This window comes from Pipra filicauda, unplaced genomic scaffold, assembly GCF_003945595.2.
Source record: "Pipra filicauda isolate LSUMZ 115617 unplaced genomic scaffold, ASM394559v2 scaffold69_size3009148_pilon, whole genome shotgun sequence".
In the NCBI taxonomy this organism is placed as follows: Eukaryota; Metazoa; Chordata; class Aves; order Passeriformes; family Pipridae; genus Pipra; species Pipra filicauda.
This window is the reverse complement of record NW_024104864.1, coordinates 995469-1012928: the sequence shown is the minus strand read 5'-3', so window position 1 is coordinate 1012928 and position 17460 is coordinate 995469. Positions and strand designations below refer to the sequence as shown.

General features: G+C 44.1%; 1 protein-coding gene across 1 annotated transcript; it reads right to left on the bottom strand.

Annotated features, from left to right (window-relative positions):
- Positions 1-2788: 2788 nt before the first annotated feature.
- On the bottom strand, positions 2789-5107 carry NDUFB4 (NADH:ubiquinone oxidoreductase subunit B4). Its single transcript, XM_027730366.2, has 3 exons — positions 4881-5107; positions 4495-4641; positions 2789-2948 (listed from the first exon to the last, which is right to left on the bottom strand). The coding sequence occupies exons 1-3, from the start codon at positions 5079-5081 to the stop codon at positions 2889-2891; spliced, it is 408 nt and encodes a 135-aa protein (XP_027586167.1). The 5' UTR covers positions 5082-5107; the 3' UTR covers positions 2789-2888.
- Positions 5108-17460: the final 12353 nt, after the last annotated feature.

Here is a 17460-nt window from a genome sequence, read left to right as displayed (position 1 = left end):
GAGAATCCAAAGCATTTCACTGATAAGTAAGGGAAAGTTTCTGTTCCACGCCCTGGCCATCCTTCAACATTGACTCATTTGTCAGCACTTGACAAATCCTCTCCCTAGCTCAGTGCTAATTTGCAGCATTGCATTGGTGGATACAGAAAAAAAAGCCCCAAATAGGGTGGGAACCAGGAGGACAGCCCAGACACCTCACACTTCAGGTCTCTACCACATACCCCCATGAAGGTTTCTAAGCTTGGTGCCACCAGAATCTATGTTTCTTATTTCCCAAGACAAACAATTTTCCAAAAAAGAAGGAAATGTAGAACTGCGACATGTAATTTCAGTCAGCTACATCCATCATCAGTTTTGGATCTGCACCAGATCGTTGGGGGAAAAAAAGCATCAGCTTTGAGCAAAGTATTACATTATAAAATCTACACGGAGATGTTTACTCTAAAATAACCAATTCAGAAAAGGACGTTCGGGAGAATCAATTTGCCAGACAAGCTGATTTAATCAGACTGATTCAGGGATAAATGAGGTCTGAATGTTTCACGTGCAAAGGGGAAAAGCTTGTTTTCTGTTTGGGACTTAAATTATCATGTGGTGACCAGCAGGCTTGAATTTCTCTTGTATAGACATATCACTGAAGCAGATATGGGTGGTAACACATCAATCAAGGGTCAAGTTCCGCAAAGCACATTTAATTCCCTGTCTTCATTCTACATATCTAAAGGGAAACTTAATTCCCTTTCCTTCCTCTATGCACCCAGCACCACTGCCTCAAACACCAACCCCACCTCTAGTAGCACGGCACATTCATTCCTTGCAAGAAAACAGCATGGAGAGTTCTGCAAATAATGAGAAAAGTAGGGCAGCATTTCCCCAAGCACCACGCTCAAATCCGCAGGGATGTAGCATCAGAGACTTTTATCTGCACAGGAAAGGGCTGTGGCAGGTGCCGCAAGCATCAATCTGAGGCTGGCCTGAAAGACCAGAGGCACTGTGCTCATCCACAATCCATCCCAAACCATCGGCTCAGCTGGCCTGAAACAAATACAGCTGCAAGGGAGAATTTACATGCGTGGCAACTCGAGTTGCAATTAGCTGAGGAAATGGGTCCTGGGAGATCAAATTAGTTTGTGGCAGCAAGAATAGTTAATTTAGCATGCGCAGACAAGCAATTATTTCTTTCCCTAAATACCACTCTCTCCATGCATTGATGCCTCTCTGCATGGATCCACAGCCATATCTTGTAATATCATTTGTGACAGTCTTTTAGAAGCTGTTCTGCAGAGAGAATAATCCAGGTTTGCTTTAGTTAACCCTGCCCAAGAACAAGCTGCAGAAACAAGGGCAAGAGGGTTGCTGGGAGCACATAAGGGATTGCAAAAGCAGGGCACGTCTTCGCACAGCTTCTGCACGCAGAATTAGTGCCAAACTCCACGCAGGCTGAACGTTTCGCGACCCAGACAGGAAAGGAAAGAGCTACAACAGGAAACACTTAAAGAAATTATAAACAAAAATAAACTTCAGGAAACATTTTTATTGCCAGGGTGACTGAGCACAGGCATAGGTTGCCCAGGGAGGTTGTGAAGTCTTCAACCCTGGAGATACTGAAAAGCCACGTGGACATGGCACCGGACAACCCGCGTTAGACAGCCCTGCTTAAGCAAGAGGTTGGACCCAGATGACCTCTAGAGGTCCTTTCCAACCTCATCCATTTTGTGATTATGTGAAAAAGCTCATTAACTCACTCTGCTGAAGACGGAAAGCAAATGGCCCATATTTACATTCAGGAAAGCAAATGGCCCATATTTACTCGGTAGAGCTGTTTTTGCTGACTTAACATTGGCTGCTTTCCCAGAAGGCAGAGGGAAGTTTTCAACTTTTGCATCAGATTGAGCTTTTGGCATTAACCTCAACGTTTGGGAAGAAACCACTCCCATACAATGTCCAAAGAATGAAGGTTGTCTGGGTCACAATGGCACCTACAGGCCACTTGAAAATTCAACTCTGAATTAAAAATCTTTTCTTGCACTCACATTCCAGTACCTTGGCAGTAACAATTCCAGAGTCATCTATACCAGTTGACCTGGGTAGAGAAGTCTTGTGTTCTTCTAAGAATAAACAGAGGAGGCATCTTTGCAGGCACAAGGCTCGCTTGGTGTTGGTTTCTTGTTTTTGAACACAGCCCCTTTACAGGGATGAAACAGAATTTTCCTATACTGCAAGGGATCCAGTGTCAAAACAAAAATCTTTCTCTTTTACTTCTTATCTCCCACTCACAGGAATAATGGAATTAGTAGAAATGCTAGTCATGTATGGCATGACAACCTTGAGCTCACTGTTTCCAAATATGGTACTGTAATTTTATCCAGAAGTTTACTGCAATATACATGATTTAGGCTTGCATTTTATTAAGGAAAAGAAAAATTAATTCAACTTATTAGACCAGTCAGGCAGGCTCCCAGGTTCTTAAAAATGTATCACAGAACTTGCCTATTCCCAATTAGGGCAAACCACACAGTCAAACTGACACCAGGAAGAAATATCTGGAAGGCAAGCAATAGTTCTTTAGGAAAGTGCTTTGGTCTTACTTAACATTTTACCTGGCTAGTAATCTTAGACTTCAGCCTGCTTAGACAGCAACAACTACCGTGGTTTAAAAGGAGCCTCTGTACATAGATCAAAAGAATGCACTGGCCAAGTTTCAGACACTGTCTCTATATCCATCTGGTTTAGATACAGAGATCCTACTTTATCACACTTTCCATTATTTTTAAAGATGCAAGACAACCAACAAGCAATTAAGATTTATTCTTATGAAGGAGAAACGTCAGCACATAATATATCTTATTTTATTTATATTCCATGAACATCACTGCAATTCCAGGAACTCAGAATACACTGAATGGCCGCTCGAATTTACCTTCTTTGATAAGCTTCTCTTTATGGTCCTGTGGAAGAAAAAGAACATTTGTTATTATTTTACTAGAGAAGGATTTCAATCAGCCTGGGATAAGAGAACAGCAGCTCTAGTATTTCAGCATGGACTACACAGAGACAGCACCATATATGATCTTAAGGGTCTTTTCCACTCTAAATGATTCTATAAGCACATACTCTGGTAAGAGCTGTTGTGGTTAAAAAGATAAGGCACTTAATTTCACCTACTAAAGACCTTCTCAGACTGACCTCACCTCACATCTAGCTACTCTTACAGGCTAGCAGAGACCAATTCCTGTGAAGTATTTTTCACCAAACTAGTTGTGTAACAGTTAATTTGTAGTACCTTAGTTTCTACCTCCTCCTTGTGGCTGAATAATCCAGCTTAGAGACATAATTATGGAGAAACTTCCTAATAACTTGTCTGACTGTGCTCACTTTCAACCCTTTTGTATCTCACTCTGCAGTCATTTACCTTTCTGTCAGGTACCATTACAGGACACTGCGGATACTGCCCAGATTCCTTCTGCTGGATAAAACCAGCAGATTTGCTTAAGACTTAACAGTGTATCTTTTGCTTTCCCAGACAAAGAGCAAACACTTCTCAGAGAAAAATGTATAATGATTATTGTGCGTTATTTACTATCAGAAAAACAAGAAAAATCCCCAAACATCACTAAAGGAACTGCAATAAAGGAAAACAAATTATCCTGGGCACTAATTAAAGACCTCAGTATGACAAAATACTGCAGAGGTACTGAAGTCTCAAAAATATTCATATCAACATGCTCAGCATGTTTCCTAAAACCTGTATTTTCGATTCATCCTAGTAAACAACATTCCCTACAAAGACTCTATTAATTTATGTTAGTGACTTGATCTAAAATATTACTTCTGTGCAAAAGAGGGAAACAAAAAATGTTTTACAACAGCTCCAAACTCTCTACAAAAACCAGCCACTGTCTGCCAGTTACCTAGAATTTTCTTATGTATGCATACAGCTGAGGTTTTTCATAATCATCTACCATTCTCAGATTCTGATGTCCACATTTTAGGAGTTAGAATGGAAGAAAGATAAACCTTCCAAAATCTTACAACAACCAGCTGAGGTCAGGCACTGCAATCAACATTATTATAACTCCTCCTGATTTGTTTCATGAGATTAGAGAAATGGTCAAGCAATTGCACTGAGACATTGATAAGTCTGTCCTCCATAAGCTTCCTATTTAAGTTTAGAAAGTATAGGTAATGCATATCAACTGCTGAAAATAAGAGTCTCTTATGATTAATTTCCACTATCAGTGCTACAGAGAGCTTTATTACAGCAAAACGGCCTGATCAGGCAAACTGTGACTGGCCATACCCCAGCATACAATAAAAGGCTCTTAGAAAAACAGGACTTTGCAACCAGTTACGAGGCTTTGAGATAGCAGGCTCGGTATCAGTCTTCCTTCCCTCATTACTTTAATGGTATTAATCATTCTGAGGTGCAGATCTATACTTCACAATCCGGTGTTTTTGCTGTTCACCGACGTTCGGTGTCGCCAGATGACTTACCCTGTCAAGTTTGAAGACAGCGATCCAGAAGAGGATGGGGCCTATCGCACAAACAGCTCCTAGAAAGGACGTCTTGGGGGTTGGGCGGAAATTAGGGTACACGTTGTGCGTCCTCGCATAGACCCAGCGGATCATGGCGGGGTCTTCCTGGGGTGCAAAGAAAACCGCGGTGAGGCCTGCGGGGCCCTGCCATGGCCACTCCACCCGGGGGACGCCGGGAAGGGCACCAAGGTCACGGGGAGGACGGGCAGCGTCCCGCCGGCACGGCCCCGGGCACAGCCCCGGCCCCAGGCCCGGCGCGGACCCCGCCGGGTGAGGCGGACGAGCCCCGCGCTCCCCCCGCTGCCCCTCGGCCCGCGCCCGCTCCCCCCCTCCCCCCCACTCACGATGACGGCGGGCGGGTTGGGGTTGTTGAGCTGCAGCTGGTACTGCCGCTTGAGCCGGGCGCGGATGGCCAGGCGCTCGGCCTCGGCGCGGCGCTTCTCCGGCGACGCATCGTAGGTGTCGGGGTCGAGCTCGGCGGGCAGCGAGACGTAGGCGTTGGGCCGGTACAGCTTCGCGGCCGACGGAGGCGGCCCCGACGCCATCTTGGACCCCGGCCCTGCCGGCGCCGCCCCCGCCGCGCCCCCTGCGGCTCCCGCGGGAATGGCGGGAGCAGCGCCCGCTCCCCTCAGCGGGGCTCGGGGTGTGCGGGGCACCTCGGGGTGTGCGGGGCACCTCGGGGTGTGCGGGGCACCTCGGGGTGTGTGGGGCACCCCGGGGCGGGTGGGACAAAGGTGGGACAGCAGTCCTCTTGAAAAATGTGGAACACGTAAAAGTTTTCTTAAGGAAGGCTGTCCTTTGATGTTTGATCTTTGTATGCTTTTAAGCCTAATCAACGAGAAAGGAGATTTAGTCCGCGAAACGGCAGCTAACAAGCTCTAAGTGATGTCCAGGTTGGAAAAACGAATTACTTGTTGGTAGAATCATTAAGGTTTGGGGCTCGACTTGTTTCAATGATCTCAGGCCTACTGGGATGTTAACAAAGCTTGGGAAGAAGGATGTGCCACTGACGGTGGATACAAAGAATGCAGAATTTACAGGCCACAAGGACTTTTGGCAGAGCCCCCAAGATAAGGAAGAAACTAATAAAGGCAGCTTGGCAATTGTGCTGAAATCAGCTCTGACTGGGTTAAAGGTGGTTCTGGAAGGGGCAGATCATGACCACCAACTCAGGGACCCAAAAAGCCCACTGACTCAAAAGAAGTGAAAGACTGAGCATGTGGACATAACTAGCATGAGAAGCGAGAGAATCATTAACCAATAGAAGATAGAATAATAATTAATTAATGCAATATATTAATACTGATTAATAAGAGAACTAGGTAACTTGTAGCCACTGAACATTAATGCCTTTGCTTGCTAAAATGTATAAATGGTGAAAAGTTTTTGCTGGCTTTCTGGATTTGCCACTGCTTCTGTGCAGAACTGTAAATAAATCAATTACCTGGACTCTGTGGATTGGCTTCTTGCATGCCGGGTGAAAGAACCTATTTTGGGACGATAGTCCCAGCGGGTTGATTTCCCTATCCCCCACAAAGAAGAGGGCCTTTGGGAATGAGCTGGTTAGGGATGTTGTGTTGTTTGCCTGCTGCCTGCTGGGAGACAAAACCGGAGGAGCATTGCTGCAGGGGCTTTTGGAGCCCTTTTCAACAGTATTCCTATGTTTTAGAAAGCATAGTTAATGCACATCAAACTGCTGAAAATAAGAGTCTCTTACAATTACAGAATCACAGAATATCCTAAGTTGGAAGGGACCCACAAGGATCATCAAATCCAGCTCCTGGCCCTGCACAGGACCATCCCGAAGAGTCACACCATGTGCCTGAGTGCATTGTCCAAACACTTCTTGAACTCTGTCAGACTTGGTGCTGTGACCACTTCCCTGGGGAACCTGTTCCAGTGCCCAACCACCCTCTGGGGTAAGAACCTTTTTCTAATATCCAACCTAAACCTCCCCTGACACAACTTCAGGCCATTCCCTCAGGTCCTGTCACTGATTGCCAGAGAGAAGAGATCAGTGCTGGGTTAATGATTGGACCCAGTGATCTTAGAGATGTTTTCCAACCCTAATGATTCTAAGGTTTTGACTTTAGGAAGTTTCTTTCTTGTTGATATTAAAGGCTTTGTTCTCCAGAGATGTAGGAAAATATATGCAAGTTGTTTTTCCGGAAACAAAGTTGCCAGTAAACAAGTTTTCTGGTTTTTTTATTTCTTCTGATATACAAAACAGTGATAGCAGTTATGCTGATTGGGACCAAATAAGTCAATGGCTGTGCATATATAGTTATGGCCTGATTTACACTGGGGTAACTCTGCAAACTCAGGTAATGTTGGATGAGGGATTAGTTTCCTCCTAAGCACACACAAAATAATACTGCTGACTTTATTTAAAGATGCTGTGCTTTGGCACTGCAATAATAGAACAAAAGCTCTGCCTCACATTTTCAAATTTCACTCTTCTTTTTTCTAAGCACTTGGAAAATCGATGATCGGCTTTTGGTCTTAGCAGCTAATTAGGAGTTGTGACTTGCTTCTAGCAGGATGAAATACAAGTTGGATGTTCCTGAAGTTCGTGTACCTTGAGCACCTGCACACATACACAGCAGGAGGTACTTTTCCCTCTCTCAAGTGCAAGCCTATAGTCCTTTCAGAAATCTCTCCTGCTGTTTCTCCAGCTTTTCCACCCTCATTTTCCTCATAAACATGTGGCTGCAAATCCAAGTGAAAACCAATCTGCTTCATTCGCAGTCAGCTCCCAAGGAAGTACGTACATGCCCTTTTTCTTTTTTCCCCAGAGTTTTCAGTTTGGGTCAGTGACTCCTACTGCATGGAAGAATTTGCTCCCTTTACTTTCCCATTTTGTGACCATCGGATTTAGTGACCTCTGTGTCCCCGGCTCCACAATTGTCTCTCTCCATGACCAGCACGTGGAGAGCTATTTTAGCAGCACAGTACCTATACCAGCAGCACTGCCATGCGGCACTCCTCTGGTACTTTCATCTCTGAGTGTTTCCAAAGACTTGGCAACCTGTGTTTCCCAGCCCATACGTGGCTTTCTTCTTTAAAAGCTATTCCTCCCTGCTCTGTCTTATTTCTTAATAAATGACACATGGAGCCTTGAAACAGATTAATTCCTGGCAGGAGCAGGAGTGTAGGATGGATTAGCAAACTGGGAAGGGTTAGCTGCTCTGTGGGAAATGGTGGGTGTTTTTCCCCTCTTTGCTGCATCACAGAGTGGAACAGAAAACTCCTGTTCCTGCAGATCTCCCAAAGGACTTTGAAACAGCCAGATGCTTTTCCCCGAATCTGCTGGCTCCTGATGCCTGTCTGTAGTGGTGTGAGACAGTTCCTATGGGCAGGAGAAAAGATGGTCATGTGGTGAAGTCACTTGGCAAAGGCAGCAGGTTCAGCTCCCAGCCCTCTTGCAGAATCTTTGTCCAAGCTGTGCCTTCTCCCTCTCCCCAGAGCTCATAGCTGTGAGTGTGCATGCTTGGCATGCAAACAGTGCTGAAATTAATTCTACTGGGAGACAAACAGAAGGTATAAAGCAACATTTCCATTAACAACGTAATGTACTGTATTGGAAAATCGAGCAGCCAGCTGCTGTGCTGAAAAAACCTTTGCATTTCATCTCTGATCACTAACTCATTCTACCTCCTGAAGAATCAAGGTCCTCACAGGGAGCGTTTTCTGAGAGATGTCACTTGTTTCATGGGGTAAAAAAATAACTAAATCCCTTCCAGAGAAGCATATTCTCTGACACTGAAAGCTATACTTTGCAATTTGTTGTTTTCAATCCTCCAAGGGTGAATCTGTGCACTTCCTTCATTTCGTAACAGCCATGTCTCTAACTTTAAAACACATCCTTCAGCAAAAGCCCAAGTCACCAATAGTAAATGTCTAAACCTTGCATAAAGCAATGCAGGACAAAGACGGAAATACTGCAGTCAAAGCACTTGACTGAAATCAGTGATTGTTTTTTCTCCTGCTGACAGGGACTACTGCACAGAGTGAGAAATACTGTGATGACAAACTGTACTCCTGTGCAGACCTTCTGCATCATCTGCTCCTTCTGGACCACCTTTATAGCAGACTGAACACAGCCTGCCTGCTACTGCAAAACCACCTTGGAAACAAAAGATTTTGCAAGAATGAAGAAGACCCTTCTTGTCTCTATTTTTGTCAGCCAGATCATGGAGCTCATTTGACTCTTCTCCTGACGGCTGGTGTTGACCTAAGGAAAGCAGCGGGAATATAAAACAAGCACTTAGGAGAGCGGGGCCACTCTCAGCAGGGCAACACAGGCCAGAACTAGAACATGCTGGTCATAAAACCACATCCTTTTGGGTTTACGCACCAAGGCTTGACAAGTAAAACCCCAAGTGTTTTTTCTTCTTTTTATCAGGGCTGATGTTTACTGAATGTTCGAGACTGGCAGTATTAAATGAAATCGACAGTTCTCCTATGAGAATGCCTTTGAAGTTTACATCATCTGTTTTCTTTGCCATTAGCAGTAACCAAAATGGAAAGAACCAGTCAAGACAATTAATCTTTGTCCAGAACCCTGTGGAGAGTTGACCTTGACTGGCTGCCAGATTTCCACCCGGCTGCTTTCTCACTCCTCTCCTCAGAAAGACCAGGGGAAAAAATTACATGGAAAATCTCATGGGTTGATATAAGTGCAATTCCTAGGAAAAGCAAAAGCTGCACAAGGGAGCATACTAAAAGGAGGAAATCATTCACTACAGCCCAGTCAGCAGACAAATGTCCAGCTACTTTAGGGGAAGCAGGACCTCTATATGCATAGCAGTTGCTTGGGAAGACAGATGACATCACCACAAATGTCTTCCCATCGTCCTCTTTTCCCTCAGCTTTTATTTCTGAGCAAGACATCATGTGGCATGGATATCCCTTGGGTTATTTGTAGCAGCTGTCCCAGTTATTTCCCCTCTCAATCTCTTGTCCATCTCCAGCATACAGTCCTTTAAAGTTGGTGGTGGGGTGTTGGAGGGAAAGCCTTGATGTTGTGCAAGCATTGCTCAGCAATACCCAAACTTGGTGTGTTACCAATGCTATTTTAGCTACAGATGCAAGGCACAGACCGGACAGACTGCTGTGAAGTTTAACTCCATCCCAACCAAACCCAGTACAAAGCCAGCTTGAATACTGTCTGACACACCACTGAATTTCTGAGATCATTCTCATATAAATTAACCTGAAATCAGACACATTTCTGTGACACTTTTTGATTGAAGCTGCAAATAACTTCCACCTTGAGTTTAAAGTAACACCAGGTACTGACCTTCAATTTAGAGCTGTGTGATTTTTCTGGTGACTTTTTAGTCATGCCCCAAAATACACAGACTGAATGTTTTAGACTGTATACATAAAGTCACGTCTTTTCAGTCACCAGAATAAGTGACTCTGTTCTTCAAGTGAATGAGAGAAAAATTAACTTTATTCACAGACCTGTCTACCTATCTCCAAGGTGATCATGCATAACACTTTCAGAAGAGACAGGTTAAATGTGCTGTCATCTCAAAAAAATACTTGTGCCTGTCAAACTTGTGCTGAGTGCTTGCAATTGCTCCATTTGCATCACCTGTCAAGCTGGGTCAACATGCTGCTGGGCTCTGAGAATTCTCACTGACCTTTTGCAAAGAAAGCAAGCTGGAAAACAGGGAAGAAGCTGACAAAATCATTCATAATCATTCAGAAGCTGACAAAATCATATCACAAGGAGGTTCCTGAACAGAGGTCCCTTACTTCTAGTTCCCACATGTAATGGGCAATAATGGTCATTTGTCTCCTGTTCCTGTTCCGTACAAGCGAATAAATTCTGATGTGTGTGCTGCTGACCTTCTTCTGAAGGGGGATCAGTATCAGGCATCCACCTGCAGGGATACATCCATGGTAAAAACCAAATGGATACAGAAAGGGAGCAGTGTAAGAAGTGTTAAGACACAGCATAGTTTATCTGAGCTCAGAACAAGCATGTCTAATTGCAGCATATAGGTATGTTATTAAGTTGTCCAGATAAATGTAATCCGTTCTGCATTAAGAACTGAGGTCCCCAGTATCTTTATCTTATAGTTGTTTAAAGGAAGCCTGTCGTGCAAATGAAGGAGTTAACGTGGTTAGGGGAATTACGAATCATTAGTACATACAACAGGCCACCCATAAATGTGTATCAAGTGTTGAGCTCAGCAGGAGTTAGTTACAAAACCAGGACACTTAATGAGTCATAAAGCGCCCGGAATAATGAGAGATGGCATTAAACAAGCCATTTCTGCCTCTCCTTGGCTTGTCCAGAGACGGTGACAAGAAGCCCTCTGCTGTTTCAGCTTTTCCTGTCAAAGTAAAATTTTTGAGTCACGGTGAATTATAGCTGTGGCCGAACTTCTTGAGCCAGGGAGCTGGTGCCACTTAGGCGGCCCTGGTGGGAGAAGGAGAAGATGGCAGCAAGCATCTCGTCTCCACTCCTTTGCAGGTCATTGATTTTACCATTTTGGGTATAATATTCTTAGGTCTCCCTCTGCTTCCAGCTCCTTGCACAAGAAGCTATTAATAGTCATGTAACATTGAAAAGTGGGAGAGGAAGAGGTCTTAGAATAAAGTAGAGTGGCAATTAAAAAGCTGAATGTCTCAGGGTAAGTCCTGTTATTGGTGAAGTGTTAGAAGTGCTTAACCAGTTAAGTGGCAATGCTATTCCTAGACTTCCCCTGATGATGGCTGTCAGGAACTGGATTATTCCAGCAAGCTGTCATTGCTCCAACCAACCTTCTCCTGACTCTCCGTTACTTGCTGGCTCACGAGTAGCATTGAAGCTCAGATCCTTGACCTTAGTGCTGGCCTGAGCTGTGAGAAATGTGTGTTGTATCTCACCTTGGCTCGAGTTCCCAGCTTGACCTTAGACCTTCCTTGTTACTTTGGCCTTGCCTGGACATCACTGGGCTGTGGCTGGTCATGGTTATTGCCACTGGACCTGGCCCCAGCCCCATCACTTTGTCTGGCTCCCAGCTCATCCCAGTCTTGCCATCCCTGAGCTGCACTGTCACTCATGAAACAGTGCTCGACCTCATGACCATAGGGAGTGTGTATGGTGCCAAGGGTGGATTCATACTGACACCAGCAAAAATTCACAAAGCAGTTGCTAACAAGAGCCAGTGAGAGGAAATGCAAGTGTTGCAGGAAGTGGCTCGCACAGGGTAAGGGGAGGCATCTTTTCTGGCCTGCTGTTCCGACACAGATCACCACCAGCAGCTGATGTTTCTTTTTCCCCCATTTCTCCCCAGGTGTTTTGTTCCTTCCACAAAAGAAAGGATAGATCTGCTTCATTCAGTTTGAGTATTGAAAAGTAGCAGTACCTGCTGTGAACTCTGCCTGCTTCTCTCTGACGTGATCGAGAGAATTTTGGATGGTGAGTCCTCCTGCCCTAAAACATATCTGAGACACTGCTAACAATCTCTTAGATTTTTCCCTGTGGGTTGTGGAAAGAGTTTAGTGTAGCTCAGATACTTCCCAGCTACCTGAGTATCCGATATGTGACAGAGTGCTGCATAACCAAATGTTATGCAGTCTTTATTGCACCTGGAGGATGCTCCTGTAAGTGCCTCCCAGACCCACGGGTAAAACCCTGGACTTGCTGACAGCAAAGGAGAGCCCTATGAAAATGGCTCTGGCCCACAAAGCCTTCAGTTTCCCTACAATGCCTCACTTGAAGTTACATTATGGGTTTGGATGGATTTCCTTTCACAAACAGAGTGTAAGGAAAAGCCTGCTGTGTGAAGACCCAAACAGGATGGGCCAGTGAAACTTTAATCCCCAACAGATATGACAATCCTGCTTCCCAAGACAGAAATACAGTGCCCCGAGAGCTGGTTGGCTGTTACGGCCTTGGCTGGTCATGGTGGGGTCCACTCAAGAATACAAAGTGAGGAAGCCTCACTTTGGGGATCATCCAGTCCAAACTTCTCCACAGCATGAAATTAATTTTTAACTGGAGAAAGAAGCAGGACCTTATAGAAAATGACTCTTTAAGAAGTCCCAATTTTTTCCTTTCTACAGGAAGACACTCAAACCCTGTGTGAGGAAAAAACTCCGGCCTGAAATCTGTGATAGATCAGCTTTGAAGGAGAGGCAGCTCTCTCGTACTGCTACACAGAAAAAGATATTCACTTTGTTTTCCTTTCTTTATTTTGTTAGAAGTCTGGGGCTTAAATTTTAAATCAAGTCTTTGGGAACACACTGTGAAGCAGACCATCAGTATGAATAAAATATGTTAGTAGGGACATGTTGAATTTATTGTGACTGTTTGGCAACCTCTGTTTTGCAGTGAGGAAGTACTTAGTTGTGGCAATGCAGAGTGGAGATTTTTTTGCTGAAGTAAAAGACAGAATACAAATGAGGCTGTTGCTGCAGAATGCCAGCTAGCGGGAAAGATACACAGTGTCCAGTCTGGGTATTTCAGTGTTTAAAAAAAAATGGTGGTACTACTAAAACTTGAAACTTCTGACCTATAGAAATAGAAAAGCAGAGCAGTGCTTTCCCTGGGCTCTTGTTATCATTGCATAAATCAGGAATATTCATTAAACAAGAAATACCCGGTAGCATTGCAGAACCCTGTGTCCATCAGTTTTCATCTGCCTTGTTGGGGAGAATGGGTAAGGCAGCTGCGAAGATTAAAAATTGCCTCCTAAACTAATGTCTCCCTGCTTCTCTGGATAACCTCTTAGCAGAGAGGTTTGCTATTTGTATAAACCACTTATATGTACAGTGCCATATCACCCTAATCCAACCAGTGTAATTGTGATTTGCAATCCTTAAAGGAAATATCTACCTCTGGTGCGATCCTTGAGGGGCTCTTTAGACATGATGCTTTTCCTGCTCTCCTACTACCCCTGACTCCATCGCCTTGCACGTGCCTGCTTCCTCCCTACTCACCTGCAGATGTTTTTGCCCTACCCAATCCTCTTCTCCCACACTGCCATCACTGCTGAAGGGCTCTTTACTCTTGAACCTGCTTCGACTTCCTCTGCCTCCTTCACTTGCTGCTCAGTCTTCTCCTTGCTCTCTTCTGGATGTATCTCACTCACTTTCTTCCAAGACTCTTCATTCAAAAGAAGATCCAGTTGTGGTGGCAGCCACTTGCAAAATACTTAACAGATGACAACTGCAACTTTGCGGTACTCTGCTCCCTGTTCCTTCTCATCTTCTCTGTGTCAAGTGATGTGTACATAGCACACTGGGAGCAGGGGCATTCATGTTCTTTGTCCTTTGCTTTCAGTTACTTTAGAGTCTTCCCATGGAAGGGAAGACTGAAGCCAATGGAAGTGCAAGCAGCCATCATACCGCATGCTGGTTCTCCTCAGCACATGAGGGCTGATCAGTTTCTACAACCAGCCCTTCAGTTTTATAGAGCAGTGCAATGGTGAGAGCTATGAAGAAGGACCCATCCATCTCTGTACTAATGTTTTTCAAGGTTAATCCTTCTTTTCTTTGTGTGAAATATGCTGGAGTAAGTTTTTCATTGCTCAGGCACAGGCACAATATCCCCACCTTCTGTTGCTGTGTTGGTCTTCCTGCAAGCTTCTGGGGAGGCAGCTCCCTCTTGTTCATGACATGGTCCACCAGCCACTGCAGTGACCAGAGCTGCCCCCAGCACATGGTCACAAACTGAATGAGTCCATGGCAAACTGCAAAGCCTAGTTCTGTTATGTCTGTATCAGTCTTTCATGGCTGGCTAAAATGCCTCTTCTGCCAGACCCATTAATAGGGAGGTTGCATTTCTCCATAATTTCCCCGAGGACTGAACACATCTCATCAATTGAAGGAAAAAAGGATGGTGACTCACACCTCAACCTGCCTAATTATTTCCAGGATAGTCCTTCCCACCAAGGATTGAGAGTGTCGGGTATACCCATGGGAGAAGCTAATATGCCAAAATCTGTTTGTCTAAAATCCAAACAAATATTTGAAATATGATAAATTGCTCAAGCTGCACAACAGTTGCCAAAGTCAAAAGGCTTTTTCTTTACAATTGTATGACTCCTCCCCAGCACAGAGCAAATCTCCATTTCCCATCCCTTTGCTTCGCCTTGTGGGGCTGTGTCGACTCCTTGACCCTTCCTTATTTTATTTCACTGTATAAAGAGCTTGGACAAAGCAGGAAAACTGAGCTCCTAATCTTGAAAAACAACATATTTTTTAAGATCAGTGAAATTATGAAGCGTTGGTTTCCTTGTTCTTAGACATAGTTTTTGCAGATGGACCGCAGGGGTGAGATCTGCTCCTGAAAGCAATGCTACCCTTTTGTCAGGCAACGATGGAAAAGGTTTTTTGGACCTGCAGAGCAGTCTCAGAGCAGAGTTACCTCTGGCTGTACTCTCCCACCTCTGACAGTTGTCAAGCAGTTGACAACTTCAGTTGACAGCTTATGGACTTTTATCATATTTTCTCACAGCACAACTTCTCCCAGATACGAGCATCTCTGTATTGTCTGAGTGGACTTATTGTCTGAGTGGACATTTGGCACCAGCTTTATCAAACATTGGGTGAACCTGTCCAGCAGCACATCTATATTTTTTACAAGATTTGGGACAAATTCTTCTGACCTGCCTATCATGTGGTCTACTGCTTATGCAAACTTTTCAGGTGCACTGTGCTGATGCACAGGAACACAACTGCAAGATGTGACGCTGTGGTGGGAGGTCTCTTCCCTTGGACCTCTTGGAGGGAGAAGCTGTCACTCACTGTGTTATCTTGACCTTGTTCAGAAGCAAAGGTGTAAAAGTATTTCTTGGTCCTAGAGTCCAGACAGGCACAGATTTGATCAGGACTGAGTTCAAGCAGTTTCCTACAGAAGGTGGCCCTAAGGAGACCTTGGGGCACAGCATGCAGCCCAGCTTCCTGCAGGGGGATGTCCCTAGCACTTTAGGGCTGATGATGTTTTTAGCACTGGCTTGTCCTTGCCTGATACCTTATTCTTGGAGAAAAAGAAAAGTCGGGATTGGATGTCCCTTGGACAGAACATTAGTTGATCACAGCATAGATATTTTGAGGCAATTTACTCTGACAAAGAATTACTTTCTTGCTTGAGAGTTGCTTGTTGTTTGTGTTCTGTGGCAGTGAAAGGCCAGGACGTGATGAGGAAAAGGTGGTCTTTGGTTCAGAGCAGGAGGAGTGAATCACCAGCTCCACAGCTGGAATTGCCCTTTCAACATTGTTTGACACCCTCCTGCTTTTATGGCCTGACCCTGTCTCAGGACTTGAAATCTTTGGATCCAGTCCAGGATTTCTGAAGAAGTCATCAGTCTTTCCTAGCAATGAGAGGTAGCTCTGAAAGCATAGTGGGTTAATGATGATGGTGATAAAAATACCAGTAAAATAGTCTGACAAAATTTACCCCAACAACCACTTTCACATATTTTCTGTTTTGATGCAACATTTCTGTCTTATTTGGCAGAAACAGAAGTATTCTCTCTCCTGTTAAAAAAATATTTTTGTTTGTTTATTTTTCACTTCTTTTTCTCCTCTTTATACCAGTTGCTAAGGGAAACAGAGGAGTAAACAAGAAAGAAGAGTGAGAGGAATAAAGGGAAAGAAAACAATTCAGGTTTTGTTATTTTGGATAAACTTTTTCAACCAAACCCAGAAATATCATCATGATAAAAGTACAAGAAAACTCCTTTCAGCAAAAGCTGCTGGTTTTCTGTGCTTTCTCAAATCAATTCCTGCTGCATGGTGTGTCCCTGAGTGTAGCAAAGGCAGACTAGCATGAGGTATCAAGAAAATGTTGGCTCCTGACAACAGTCCTAGTTCAGTTTTAGAACTGCAGAAAACCAATGGTAAACAGCAAATCCTAGTTATTTTTTTGACAATTATCCATAGCTGCTGTTTCACTTTACAAAGTAACTTTAGGTTGCTCCTTTCTGCATTAGTGACCAAAGCCTCACGAGATTCTACGTAGACTGTTCTGGTCGGTTCTGCAGTGTGCTGGAGTCCCGCTCCAAGGAACCTTCAGCTTCCTTTCCTGAGATGAAATCAATGAAGCTCTGCAGAAAGCAGGAGGTGAATAGCAGTGATGCAGCAAAACTGTTTCCTAGACAAAGGAGGTCTTTTCTGCAAGGGTTCACACTGCCCTGCAGAGACCAAAAGAGAGTCAAAACAAGCTCTGTACTCCTTTAGACATTATCAAACATCTTATAGCAAAACTGTTGCTCTTTATTAAGCTCTAGAATACTTTTCCACTAGGTAGCCAACAATTATGCAGAGCTAAGTGGGGAAGGGAGGTTGAACAATGCAGTCCCAAACTAGGAAAACAGTGAAGGGTTCAAAAAGGAAGGAATCTCTGATCTAATTCAAAACTTAATATATGTTTTCAAGATGTGTCTCAGCTGAAGCAGTAAAAGTAATAAGGATCAGAAGTAATTCTGACTGGTATGCTGGGTTTCAGCCCAAAGAAAAATTCCTAAAGGGAAAATACAAAGGTTTATAATAGAAGCACCAACCAACTGTAGCTGTGATCAGTAATGCTTCTTCTACACCTTCATTCTTAACCCTGAGTTGCATTCGGTGGGTAAAAATAGCCACTGCCAAAAATACTAATTACTTTGAAGAAGCTGCAGTGGCATCACTTCTAGAGGAACTTCCTGTTGTTTCTGTGTACAGTGTTAAAATAAGCATCTGGTTCAGAAAACAATATTAAGGTTGTAATAGAACTCCAGTTGCTGTTTAACTTTGTCATAGAAAACAACACAGAGGGAAAATGAAAACATACAGGCCTTACTTACACAGAGCCCCATGTAGCAACATTGAATATATAAGATCTCAAGCCAAGCTGAGACAGAGCTTCCGGGATCTGTCCAGAGGCATCCCTGACAGAGGGTTCTCAGATGTCTCCTTGGGAATGAAATGAAGGACTCT

Bases quoted from the DNA above. Each gene is read 5' to 3' on its own strand.
- NDUFB4 (XM_027730366.2), bottom strand. From the start codon at position 5,081: ATGGCGTCGGGGCCGCCTCCGTCGGCCGCGAAGCTGTACCGGCCCAAC. The intron at 4,642-4,880 runs GTGAGTGGGGGG...TTTGCACCCCAG, and splicing joins CCAACCCGCCCGCCGTCATC to GAAGACCCCGCCATGATCCG. The intron at 2,949-4,494 runs GTAAGTCATCTG...TTTCTTCCACAG, and splicing joins CTGTCTTCAAACTTGACAGG to GACCATAAAGAGAAGCTTAT.